This window comes from Lupinus angustifolius, unplaced genomic scaffold, assembly GCF_001865875.1.
Source record: "Lupinus angustifolius cultivar Tanjil unplaced genomic scaffold, LupAngTanjil_v1.0 Scaffold_243_33, whole genome shotgun sequence".
Taxonomy (NCBI): Eukaryota; Viridiplantae; Streptophyta; class Magnoliopsida; order Fabales; family Fabaceae; genus Lupinus; species Lupinus angustifolius.
The window spans coordinates 9,091-23,360 of record NW_017727232.1 but is presented as its reverse complement, the minus strand read 5'-3'; the positions used below and the strand labels follow the sequence as shown (position 1 = coordinate 23,360).

Here is a 14,270-nt window from a genome sequence, read left to right as displayed (position 1 = left end):
TCCTATCAAAATTATTAATAGGTTGTATTTCCAACTTAAACACACAAAGTCACACAAGAAAGCATGTGATGCAATGCCCAAGTCCAGATGGAAAAGAATCGCTCTGATAACATGTTGTAACGCCCCGAAAATTATTCCAATTATATTGCTCAGAAAAAATGGGTAATTGTTTTTTGAATAATATAATAAAATTTTGTTTCCTTATATTTGTTTAATTTCCGAAACATCACTTTAAGAAACATAAATTGCGGAAAATCAAAATAATGTTACCTAATGGTAACCAAAAATAACTCAACATAACTTCGAATAAGACTTCATCAGAATAACGGAAAATATTGGTACGAAATACAAGGCAGAAACAAATCTTCGCCTAAACTAAAACTATACAAAAGGCTGAGACATTTAGCACATCAAAAATTACCCTACACAGATAACCTACTCAAAATCAAAATAGAAATGGAAATGGCTCATAGCAGCTAAGTCCAATGTCCGTGGGTGCACTAGAACACTCGCTCGGGTCCTCCTCCATCTTTGAGTCGGAGGAGACGTTTATAACCTCAATGGAGTCCTCGATACAGATTAACTCCACAATTCATCCTCTTTAGCTTATGGCTCCTCCTCCTCAGTCAACATCACCTCCTCTGAGGCAAAGGACGAATTATGCGACAGAGTCATCGCCCTTGCATTTGCTTGGGGTTTTGGCATGGTTCGTCGAGCGGCTCTCCTCCATGGTGGGGAACTGATCACGTCGTCCCAACCCTGTCGCCTCATGGATGGCCCTGTAGCATCTAGTTCGTGAGGAGTCACAGACTGAGTCGATGGCACAACAGGTGTCGGCCTCTAGTGAGGCATGGTAAAGGAAGCCTCTAGCTCCACATGGTGGGATGGAAATGGCTCCTAGCGGCTAGCTCCAGTGTCTGCGGGTGCGCTAGAACACTCGATCGGGTCCTCCTCCATTTCAGAGTGGGAGGAGAAATGGAATCCTCGATACAGATTAACTCCACACAGTTATCCTCTTCAGCTTTTTCCTCCTCCTCCTCAGCCTCCATCACTTCCTTTAGGGCTTAGGATGAATTCTGCAACAGTTATCCTCTTCAGCCTTTTCTTCAACAAATTGGCACCTTGCGATGGACGATTTATTGAGAGGGGAAATAAAACCTCTCCAATAAAAATCTTTCAACAATTACAAACAAACAAAATTAAGCTATAATTATACAAAGACTACTTGCATCTATATAAATAAAAAGAAAAGTAAAGCAGAAAATTAAATACTTAAAATAACAAATTTTTTACGTAATGCTAAGTATTATATGCAAGTCCCTAGCAACAACGCCATTTTAATAACCTACAAAATTGTCTATAAAATATAAGAATAGTGTGGTAAACAAGTATAAAAAATTTGTCAAATCCACAAGGACTTGATTGCAGTGTTATAAAATTCGGCTCAGGCTAGCTAGTCCGACTAGTTCAACCGCAAACCAAAGATCTATCTGGTCTGAACCTCTCATATAACTGATTTTACATTAAAATTAGATTGACTCGCTTCAACTCGATTGATTTAAGCCTAAAATCGGTGACTCAGATGGTCAGACCGATTGACCGTCCGAGTCAACCAAAAAAAATATGTTTTTTAAAAATAACGAAAACAACGTCATTTTAAGATGAAATTTTTTAAACTTATTTGTACTTTTATATTTGTCATTTGTTAACTTATACTATAGTACAAAATTGTTGTTTAATTAAATTTTAAACCTATGCGCACTTTTTTGCAATTAAAGCATAATATATATGTTGTTTGATGGTGATTCCAACTTGTTTGTGACATTTTATAGCAGTAAAATATTTTTTGTTGGTTATATAATTAGGTATCGTGATATTTTTAAATTTAAAATATAAAGTTATTAAATAATATTATGAATTTTTTAGAATTTTTAATGTAAACCGAGTCAACTGGTCCAACCATTCACTCTCTAGTCTAACCAATGACCGGTCTGAGTTTAATAACAGTTATTGATTAACACTAGCTTTTCAACTAAATAATGTTTTTATAAGATGGTTCGTAATGAGTTTTGGTTTGTTTGTTTGATTATGCTAATGACGAACTAACTATTAGATAAAAATCTTGGAATAAAGATGTTATGATTGAACTTTACAACTCACTATCCATACACACTTTCCTCAAAACACAAATCCATTATGCAACAATTCTTTCACAACAATGGAATTAAGCTCTATGTCTAGTGACTTTATCCATAAGATAAATAACTATATACAAAACATACTTCAATGTCTGACAACTATGTTTATGAATTTGAGTTTTAGTGCAACATCTTAAATATATTAATTGTCAATATCTTGATCATATTAGTAATTGTTAATATATACACATGTCTAGTGACTACACTAACAATCATATTAACTTCGAGTTTTATAATATACTTTTATGTCCCATATTAACCAAATTGAGAGTTTTTTATAACGTTTATATAAATCTATATCTAACAATCATATTAACTTAGACACACATCTAAAGCATAAATCTATGTCTAGATGTATAACAATAAAATCATGTATTTTGAAAAATATTCCAAAACAATTGCATTCTATTATAACAAGGAAAAGTGTCACTCGTTACATGAACATGACCACGTGTAACAAGTTTCTAGAATGTACATAAATTGGACTTGATAAAGATAAGAACAATTCTAATTTAAAGAACAAAAACTCAAAAGTTGTTAACATCTCATAATATACTATCATACATAAAAGGAAAGAAATTATTCCATCACTAATTATTTCATAAGAATAAAAGGAAAGAAATTATCCATCACTAATCACTTATCACAAACAAAAAAAAACAAAAAAAAACTAAATAATTATTACACGTTTAACTTGATAATAATCTTACAAAGCAAGTAGAAAAGCATCACTGACCGCTAGATCAAAATCCAACGCACAAAAACGCTTGAATTTCTTACCGTCAGAAAGGGCTGCGTGGCTTTAAGTAGAGAGATGATCTCACTAACCCACCCAGCGATTTTAGGGTCTGATCTCTCTCTCTCTCTCTCTCTCTCTCTCTCTCTCTCCCCCCCTCTCTCTCTATCTCTCTATCTCTATCTCTATCTAAGCGAAGAAAAAAAGCGAGGTTCTTTTGGTTCTATGTTTTCGAGGGTCACATTGCTATAGATCCAGGTTTTCGAAATTTTTGTAATTTTAGGGTTTCGTGCTTTTCTCTCTTTCCCTTTCACAATTTTTTTTCTCTCGATCTAGGGTTTTTGCTTCCATTGATTTCTTGATCTTACTTCTACCCTAATTTGTTATTCATGTTCCCAAAAACCCTATCTGTCTCAGCCATTTCGTTCGATTTTTATAGTTTCGCTTCAAATCGTGAGGGTTCTGAATAAGTGTTTGTATTCGATTTGAGATAGCAGAGAAAACTATGATGCTTACATCGTTTCGGCATTTGTTTCTTCGTGTTTGAAGATCAAGATAAGTGTAATAGGGCATGAAACAATTGCACCCATCATTTTGGGTTCATGATATTTTTGCATTGAGGTTTGGAGATTGTTTGATCTCTCGCGTTTCTGGGAATTGGTATTTTCTTACAGAGATTGTTGCTATGTAGTGCAAAATTTGTTGTTTTTGTATTTGATATGTGTAGTTATACGAATTTCATGTTATGGCACCAACTCTACCTATAGAATTTGCTGGGCAAAAGGAATCCAGAAAATACTCTCATTCGCAAGTTATGGGCAAGTCTAGGAAGTATTCTAAAGGTTATGCTACTGGTTTTGTTCCCGATTTTCGTCATGCTGTAGAGACTGTAGGTGAATCAGAAGGGTTAGGTAGCTCAGGTAGAGTTGATACTGAGATGACAACATCGGCAGATTCATTTGTGCCGAAGAGGAAATGCGTTAATGGTAGTTTTGATGTACCTTATCAGCTTTTCTTGTTGTCCAAGATGTCTGGTACCGAGAAAAAGGATTTGAAAATGAGGTTTAGTTGGGAACTTGAAAAAGTGAGAGAACTTCAGAAGAAAGTTGAAAGTTGGAATTCAAACATTATTGCACTGTCCCCCTCTAGTGATATAAGGAGTGGCAGTGTCGGACAAAAGAGGCCTCAGTTAGAGAGCCAGCAGATCAGAACAATGGAAGCATCGGTACCACATGGCAAGAAAAGGCCCTTTCCCGGACGCAGTGGTCCAAAGCCCAAGAAAAGCACGCTTGGTCATTTTGATAATATGAAACCTGCTGCACCAGTGAGTTCTTCATATGTTGCATTGTTGAAATCGTGTGAGACGTTACTTAGCCGTTTGATGACCCATCAATATGGTTGGGTTTTTAACACACCAGTTGATGTTGTTAAATTGAACATTCCAGATTATTTCAATGTCATCAAACATCCGATGGATTTGGGCACTGTGAAGAGTAGAATAGCTTCAGGTGAATATTCAAATCCTATGGATTTTGCTGCAGATGTTCGGCTGACATTCTCAAATGCCATGACTTATAATCCACCCGGTAATGATGTACACATTATGGCAGATAACCTTAGTAAATTTTTTGAAACTAGGTGGAAGCCTATAGAAAAGAAGGTTCTTGCCATTGGTAGTCAATCTGTGCCTTCCAGACCAACAACTACTTTCGTCGAAACTAAAATTCCTGACCAAATTCTTCCATCAAAAAAAAATAAAATAACACCCAATGAAACTAATATCAAGCCAGAGCCTGTTAAAAGAATCATTACTGCTGAGGAGAGGCATAAATTGAGTGTGGAGTTGGAAGCAATGCTTGGAGAGCTGCCTGAAAAAATTATTGATTTCTTGAAAGAGCAGAGTTGTGATGGTGGCCAAACAGATGAGGAAGAAATTGAGATTGATATTGATGCTCTTAGTGATGACACCTTATTCAAATTACGGAACCTTCTCGATGACTATATACTGGAAAAGCAGAAAGTTCAGTCAAAATCGGGACCATGTGAAATAGAGGTATCTCTCTCCGTGTGTGTTATTATCATGATGATCATGCATAGTGTTTTAAATTGCGGTTGCGACTGTGGCTATGGTTACTGCGAGTGTGGTTGTTGCGATGTGAAATCTTCTGTAATTAAAAAATATTTAAATTTGATATGGCCCAAATGCAGTCCGATGTAATTGTGTTGTGGCCCGATATGGCTGCATCGTTGTGATCGACTATCATACAATTGCAGTGTGATGCGGTTGCGGAGGTCACCACAATACTGTGGCCGCATCACATGATGTAGTCTGCAATTTAAATCACTCATGCATACGACATGCCATATTTAAGATAAGTATTTAGTTGAATAATTTATATTTACTTACATTAGATCAGTTAAATTCATTTCTAAGTCAAGGAAATTTGATGGTCTTCATGAGAACTTTCATTCCTATTGAATTGATGAAACACACCATTTATATAAAGAAACAATTATTATTCCAGGGTGTAGGTGTATTGGAGTTGTATGCTTAGAATAATTTAATTTCACTTTTATGCGTGCAACTGTGCACTAAACTATTATATTCATGTCTATAAATCATCTATCGGGTCTGCTCATATACTTTTAATTTTTTGCTTGCCTGATATTTATGCAGCTTGTGAATGAATCAGGATTTAGCAAATCATCAATGCAGCCAAGTAAAGGTAACCTTTGTTTTTTATTATCTAATTCTTTTATACCCAAATAGCAATGAAGATATATGATAATCAACACTTGTCGTGATCCTTTACTTTCACTACAAATGCAGGCAACGAACACGTTGAGGAAGATGTGGACATTGTTGGTGGTAATGATCCTCCTGTTTCAAATTACCCCCCAGTAGAGATTGAGAAAGATGGTGCCAACAGAAACAGTAAATGCAGTAGTTCTAGCAGCTCCAGTAGTGAATCTGGCACTTCATCCAGCGGTTCGTATACTGCATAGATTTGATATGTTTCATTTTTCAGGATTTTTTTAATTTTCCGGTTGATGCGTGTACAACCATAACATGGTTACCTTTAGAGTAACCATTTATTGTCATACAATCCAAACTTTTTTAGAGTAACTAATTCCTTGAATTGTTCTGGTCTGTTTGTTTTTATGATTTTCTCTGGTTCTCAATCTAAAGTTGGGTATAATTCTTATTATAATATACAGGACATATGGCACATTATTTCACAAGATATTCCAGTGCCAATTTTGTTTGCAATATCTATGACTTCATTATCCTCTTTTATTGTGTATTTTTAGTGTGTTCTGATGGGAGGATTGTAGATATTTTATTGTCATTATTTAAAGTTTGAGATTTTCCCTTGTAAATTATCTTTTGCTATCAGGAAATGGGAAACCCAAGCAACCACCAGAAACTATTTCCATATTTTGTTCCTTTTTGAATTTTCATTTGTACACTTGTATGGTTGAACTTCTCTGTAACAACTAAACTTTCTTGGGATTTCACTTCTCGTTTTTCTTTATACATGGTACCTACGTAGCTGTGTACTTTTTTTTATCTGAATTGACAGGAATTTCTAGACGTCTTGTGTTACACATATTTATCTCTTTTCACATATGGTGCTGATTGGTATTATTTTTTTATGGTCCTTTCTTTTTACATGAAGTTTATTCTCAAAATTTTGTTGGTTCATCTTATGTAATATGATGTATATATAATGCATTGAACAAAGAAATGTTTTTTATGCCAATGTTTCTTTCCTTTGATTTTATGTTAGATGCATGAGTAACAGAAACAAGAAAAAACATGTATTAACCGTTATCGTCAGATAGTAGCTACTTCATAGTTGTAGGGGTTAGTAGTGATATAATTGAGTTGGTGAGAGAGGGACGATTCTCAATATTTTTAGAAGAGAAGAAAGAGGGAGAACCAAGTTTATCAAATACTTGGAGTAGACTGGAGGTGAGTTCTGTGATTCTCTAGTGCTGTTTCTCTGTTACAGTCCAGCGTTCATATCAAATAACTCTATTTTTCGTTCAATCTGGTTTACTTCTGTCATTATACTATTTTATAAAAATGAATTAGGGGGTGGGTAATTATTCATGTGTGGCGTTACTAAGTAGATACCAACGACTATGGAATAGTTTCTAAATTCAGAAGATGTCAACAACTCTCTTGTCTTGTGATGCTGAAATTAGGCCTTGAAATTATTTTTTATGTATGCTAGAGTCTATTTCTTGTCTGACTCTCACAAATGTGGCATCACAGATTCAGATTCGGGTAGTTCATCCGGTAGTGAGTTAGACACCGCAAAAGCATCTGAACCTCCTAGCGCTACCAAGGTAATTGGGATATGTATGGTAGCAGATGTTATGGTACTGATAAAATGCACTTTTGATTTGACTGATATCTTTCTTAAAATCTCTATTTCAGGAAAATATAGGATCTGGCTTGACTTTGGATCAGAACAGAGGGGATCCTCCCGGTAAATCCAAAACTGTAAAGGGTGAGTGCTCCAATTGATGGTATTTTGTAACGCGCGTTAGATTCACCGTTGCCTTCTTGCTCATTATCTTCTTTCATGTATAGATTCAATGGCTGTTGGTGACCAAATTGAGCAGAGTTCCCAGACTCGGCCAGTTACTATTGAGCAAGAAAGCCATCAAGAGGGTAAGCTTGAAACATGAAGAAAAATGTATGTTAGTTTTGAGGGCATGATCTCACCCTTCATGCTATAACATTTTAGGGGAGAGCGCTCCATCTCAGAGGCAAGTCTCTCCTGAAAAGCTCTATCGTGCAGCTCTATTAAGGAACCGGTTTGCTGATACCATACTTAAAGCTCAGGAAAAAACCCTTGAAAAGGTTTGTTAGCATGGTAATGGTGGTAGTTATAGTTTTTATTCCATGTGTTAATAGACCAGCCCCCCTGGGTGAAAAACATCTTGAAGTGTTTAGTTTTTTGTCTCTTCCTCTCTTCACTGTTCTATTACTGCAGAGGTATCAAATTTTGTAATTACTATCATTTGCATATTTTATAAAACCTTACCAACATGATTTCAAGTTTTATTTGAAGTCTGGATTTTTTAATTCCATCATGATTTCAGGATGAAAAGCGGGATCCTGAAAAACTTAGGATAGAGCGAGAAGATCTTGAAAGGCGCCATAAGGAAGGTGTGTTTCTTATTTTGAACCTTGTAATATTTTGCTCTCTGGGGTTATAAGACTATGTCTTATAATGCTTCCTCAGTTTTTCTAGCTTGGTTGACGTTCTTAATTTTTTTGTGCACCATTAGAGAAAGCTCGGCTACAGGCAGAGGCAAAAGCTGCAGAAGAGGCTCAGAGAAAAGCTGAAGCAGAAGCTGCAGCCGAAGCTAAAAGGAAGAGGGAACTTGAGAGGGAAGCAGCGCGCCTGGCTTTGCAAAAGGTAACTTGAAAAGAGGAGTATATATGTTAGGACGCAAATTCAGTTTCCTTGTAAATTTTACTGATTAGCTTTGTTTGCAGATGGAGAAAACTGTTGACATCAATGAGAGTAGTCAATTTTTGGAAGATCTAGAGATGCTGAGTTCCGTACATGGTGAGCATTTACCAATTTCGAAGGAGATAAGCCCAGATCATCTTCAAAAATTAGGTAGTTTCAACCTACCGGGAAATCCATTAGAACAGTTGGGACTCTACATGAAGGCTGATGATGAGGAAGAGGATGAAGAACTGACTCCAAATGCTGCAGCAGGGCCATCAAATGATGTAGAAGAAGGAGAAATTGATTGATTTCATTTTCCTAATTAAATTGAACAATTCTAGAAACAGTGGTTCCAAGGAAAAGTAGTTGGATTTGGGTTGGGGGCTCTACTTGCTTGGCACCTTATGAAGAATGAAGATGGGGTAATGAAAGGTTATATAGCCAAGGGGTAACAAGATTGGATTTGGTTTTTGCCTCTTTCTGATTTAATTGTTTTAACGTTGGGAATGGTTTTTAAAATTTGGAATAGCAAGCTTGCACCCCCATTTTACTTGAAAGTTCTTTGGTATGATCTAAATAGGAAGTTTATATGAATCAGGTTTTGTCCAATTTTGCTTGTAAAAGGACGAACTAAATGTGGTCTATGCTAGACGTTGAGTAGTAGCTTCACTGACAATTGTAAAATATTTTTAGTGCCAGTTAAGATCAATTCTTTGTATTTATTTTTCCCTTGAAGTGCGTGAAATTTATTAGACAAACGGTGTGCATTCCGTAGAGTTTACCTACTACATTAACTTTATCAAATTTCATTTACGTACTTCTTGTATGGATTGTTTAAAATTACCGAAAGTATACTGATATATTATTTAGTAAATTACACCGACACCCTTGAGTTTTAGCAAAATTGTAAATGTAATTTTTTAAACAAAAAATATGATAAATGCAATTAAGTTAAGCAAAACATGATATATTGTAGAACAAATCCAAATAATATATTAGTCGATACCTTTTTATTATTTTTGGTTCGTTACGATATATTATAAGAGCAATTTAAACAATAATCTCTTTAAAATTGTTGACGCATTTTATAACCAAAAACAATAAATATACATTGATTTATATATTATTTGGATTTTTCTTACAATATACCATGTTTTGTTTAATATAATTGCATTTATCACATATTTTTGTTTGAAATATTACACTTATTTATCATGCAGTTCAGTGTAATGAAAGTATAAAAATTAGAGGAGGTTTGTGTAGATGTAGAAAAGTGGGGGATAGTTTATGTAATTTTACTAAAACTAAGAGAGTGTTAGTATAATTAACTCTATATTATTAGAGTATCATTCCTCAAACACACCCTTATCTTCATCTGTGGTGTCCCTTTGTGCTGTGCTTTTCTTAGCGTATGATGCTTCATGAAATCTTAATAAGACATTTCATACAAGATGGTGCTATTGCTCACAATAATTTTGTTATGAAGTTCTGTCATCCGTTCTTGCTTGCTCTTCTCTGAATTATTAGGTTATCTTCTCTCAACTAACATCCACATGGGGATTAGGTTTGTAGTATTAACACAGCAGTATCACTTGATGCTGACCTAAGGAATGCTTCTCTCTCCTCAAATGATCCATTGCATGTAGCCATACTCATCCATGTCAATATTGCACCTTAACTTGTCAAATTTGAACTCCTCACCTCTGTCCTTTGCTTCCTTCATTAGTTTATAGTGGAGCTGCATCCCAAAAGGTGACATCTCATTTAAAAAGAGATGTCATTATTATTATTATTTTTTTTACCACAGGTATCCTCGCACTAGAGGTAATCTTGTCCAAACCAAGAACATCCATAGGTACGTGAGACTAACTCTCCTAACATGTATTTTTCACTAAAAAACTCGAACTCAATACCTTACTTAAGGGGAATCAAACATGTACCACTTGAACCAATACTCGTTAATTAATGTGGTAACTATTTGATAGAAGAAAAAGGTGCAAATCTGACATGAAAAGTGGAAAATTGATAGTAGGTCACATGTGGGTTTTCAAAATTTGTTTTTCTTTTTTTTTTGCTACATTGTTTAAATCGGTTAGAGGAGAGAAATTAATATTATATATTAGATTAAAATCTTTCTTATAACATGCATCAATTAGAAATAGTCCAAGGGCGTTTAGACCTACAAGAGTGCTAAAACATGTAATCTTTATTCTCTACAAATATATTGGTTGTTCTTCAACGCTATTAGGGGACTTAGACATAATTGATTGAACTTCATTAACAAATTCTCGTGTCTTCTTGTTTTCTATTTATTCTATACCTTTTACATGATTGCTTGTGGCTAACGTTGCACAACAATTACTTATAATGCGTGAAACAATATCATTGTCAATCGATAGATAACTCTCAGCTCATACGCCATGTGATGGCAAAGGAGGGAAAATGACATATTAACTAGACAAAGTCTATGGAAGACATTATGCGAGAATAAATTAGATGAGTTAAAGGAGAAAGAAACGTGTTCGAGTCGCAAAGGACGCCACAATTGTGTTGAAGAAGTCCATATATTAGATTATGGCCAAGATGGAGATAGAGACTTATGTGCTAAGTTAGACTCTAAAACAGATGCTATCAATATCTCTCTAGATGTTAGACACAATGATTTCATTTGATACTAGAAGTGGAATATCCTAATGAAATGTCCACAACATCATGGTGAAAGATGTTAATTGTTATGGATCCACAAAAGCCCATATGACATGGCAGACTTTGATGAAGGGTACAACACAAACATTGACTTGGATGCAAGGTGTAACAGAGACATTGGTAGAGATACAGATTGTGACACGAGCATTGACTTGAGTATAATTATGTGATATGGATATTGGTTGACATTGATGCAAGGTATATGCTAAGAGTACACTCATTGATGGAGTATGATAATTCTTTTGAACTATGATTGTTGGAGTAAACAATGTAGGTAGTAGTTGATGTTTTCCAAGGAACCTCCAATATTCAGTTTGACCGAGTATTGAAGAGGGCAATTAATAAAATTTGGTACAAAAGTTCTATAATATCAAAATACATCCTAGCAACTGAGAGTTATGTGGCATGTTCAATAAGACGGAGGTGCAAGAAGTTGCACTACCTGTTTGGTGAGTTAGACTCTTGGTAACGACGTCAAAGATACTCATAAAAGCTTATGGTAAAGGGGAGTTGTGAGATAGAGTTAAGCATTGAGCAAGGTGATCATGATAGTTGATAAGGAGAAGATATTGGCTTAAATTTCCAACAAAGTGAGATATCCGTCTATTACAAAAAATGTGAAATTTTTTAGGGATGCTTGAAATATGTCGTTGTATGAAGTACTACATTGTCTAACATTGGAATGAATGAGAGAAACCAATGTTGTATATTGGACTCAAACCCCTTGTTATTACATGCACCAATTATAAGTATTAATTAGAAATACCACATGAGCATTTGGGTCCATGATTACACTAGAGCTTGTAATGATTATTTTTTAATAATATTTCAGTAGTCTTGACACTTTCAGGGAAGTAGACACAATTGGTCGAACCTCATTAACAAGTTTTATTATCTTCTTCTCTTCTATTTATTACATACCACTTATTTGATTACTTATGATCAATGTTTCGTAATGATAGCTTCTATTGCACCAATTGGTAGAACTAATGATATCCTTCATCATATGGGCAGAGAACTAATCCCTCTTGGGGTGCGTGGTTGTGCCTCCGAACTAGTCTCACTCTAAAAAATCAAACTTTTGACCTTTGACCTAATACAATATATGAATATTTAGTAGGACTTTTCACTTATATACTAACGCCTGTATTTAATAATGTTAAAAAAATTTAAAATCATCTTTCCCAATCAGTGTATTAAATTGCAATTGCGACCGTGGTAGTAGTTACTGTGATTGCAGTCATTGTGGTTGTTTCAATACAGATTGCAGCCATTGCGATGTGAATATTTTATAAGTAAAAAATATTTTTGATATCGATGGACCTGATGTAGTTGCATTGCGACATGATGCGGTTACGTTACAGCATGTTGCGATTGTATCATTTGGATTCAGTGTCACATCACAATTGGGGTGTGATGCGGTTGCGGTGGTTACACCAACCATGATGTTATCGCCGCATCACGTTATGTGGTCCGCAATTTGAAACATTGTTCACAATCATCATTTACCCAAAAAATGGCAGACCCACTCATCAGCACTACAATATGTATTAGAGTGAGCAAGACCCAACCCTACCCGCTCACGGGTATGGCCCGATCACAATCGAGTCCGAATAGGGTTGGATCCGGATAGGGCCGGGTTCAGATTCAAATATTAGACCATGTCAATATTTAAGACTGAGTCGGGACTAAGCATGACTAGTCCCATGATCATTCACTTATCATGATTGTATGTGTCTCTTATCAAATGTATAGAGAGTAATATCATTTTTTGTTGTTGAAAGTATCATTAATTATCTAATTTTTTATCATACATGATTAACAATCAAATTATAAATTCATAATAATAAATAACATTGAGAAGACTTTATCTAAAATGTGTACAAATTATATTTAATCAAATCTAGGATCAGATCAGGTTTAAAGGTTGACCCATCGATATTTAGGATCAGGTTAACTTTGAGTCTAAGATCAAGTTCAAAAATTGACTCAATCAATATTTAAGGTGGGGTAAAGACAACTTTTAACCCGTCCTAACCCGACCAATGCTCACCCCTAATATGTATTACCAACCATAAAAGGGAAAGCTAACCTCACGCTCAGCAAGTGCAGCCTCTAAGTCAATCGCTTTCATACTTGTTTTCAGCTAAGTATTGCAAAGTGCAAACAATAGGTAAATAAATCAGCCACCAGATTAATGGAATTTCATAAGAATAGTTTTTGTAAACTACTCTTATAATGATCTTTTGTATGCTGAACAACATTTTGTCGATCAAAGTCTTCTTCATCGGTCAATGCTGATAGCCATATCATTCAAAACCATTTCCTCAGCAACACATAACTGCCACATCTAGAAAATAAATTCAGTAGTTGGTGATGTCAAGGAAAAACCATCCACTGAAAAATGAGTTATAGATGTATGATATCCCATTTTAGATTAATCACATATTGCCATATGAATAAAAGAAAGTTTAAAAAAAATAAAAATTAACTATTTAATTGACTTGGAACAGAGAATAAGGTATGAGATACTACGAGACAAATAATCTCGTTATGAGAGAGATGACAACGTATGTCAAGCCACTCATCAAGGCTGTTTATGAGAGAAGTCTTGAAGCTTCATTAATGTTTTGAGAATTGAGATTATTGAGATAAATATAAGATTGTGATAATTAGAAGCTTATTAATGATTAAGATTAAATATATAATTATCAAATCACGTCATTAATGTAATTAGGAATAAATATATGATTATGAGATCATATAATGAATGTGATTAAGTTTAAATATATGATTAATAAATCACATTATACATTTTATTAGGATTATATATATGTTATCGAATATGTATTTATCTTTCTTTGTTTATTTCTCTAAAATTAATAAATTCATGGAGTTTTCTATTATAAATAAAAAATATCATGTATGAACTCTTCTACTATAAATAGAAAATATCATAAATGTGATTAAAATTAAACATATGATTATCAGATCATATCATGAATGTGATTAAGTTTAAATATATGATAATCATATTATATATCTTATTATAATTAAATATATGATTATCAAATTGTAATATGTATTTATCTTTCTGAGTTTATTTTTCTAAAATTAATATATTCATAGACTCTTCTATTGTAAATAGAAAAG

The 14,270-nt window shown here is 34.4% G+C and overlaps 1 protein-coding gene across 4 annotated transcripts; it reads left to right on the top strand.

The window, feature by feature from the left end:
• The first annotated feature begins 3,079 nt into the window (after nucleotides 1-3,079).
• On the top strand, nucleotides 3,080-9,166 carry LOC109340766 (transcription factor GTE10-like). 4 transcript variants are annotated; one of them, XM_019578503.1, is made up of 11 exons: nucleotides 3,085-4,652; nucleotides 4,710-4,987; nucleotides 5,612-5,660; nucleotides 5,765-5,923; nucleotides 7,217-7,290; nucleotides 7,382-7,454; nucleotides 7,538-7,618; nucleotides 7,695-7,810; nucleotides 8,053-8,119; nucleotides 8,242-8,372; nucleotides 8,453-9,166. In XM_019578503.1, exons 1-11 carry the CDS (start codon nucleotides 3,680-3,682, stop codon nucleotides 8,717-8,719), a joined length of 2,268 nt encoding a protein of 755 aa, XP_019434048.1. In that variant the 5' UTR covers nucleotides 3,085-3,679; the 3' UTR covers nucleotides 8,720-9,166. The 4 variants fall into 4 exon arrangements, with proteins under 4 accessions (XP_019434049.1, XP_019434048.1, XP_019434046.1 ...); XM_019578502.1 differs by having other exon boundaries at nucleotides 3,099-3,192; nucleotides 3,374-4,987; XM_019578501.1 differs by having other exon boundaries at nucleotides 3,085-4,987.
• Nucleotides 9,167-14,270: the final 5,104 nt, after the last annotated feature.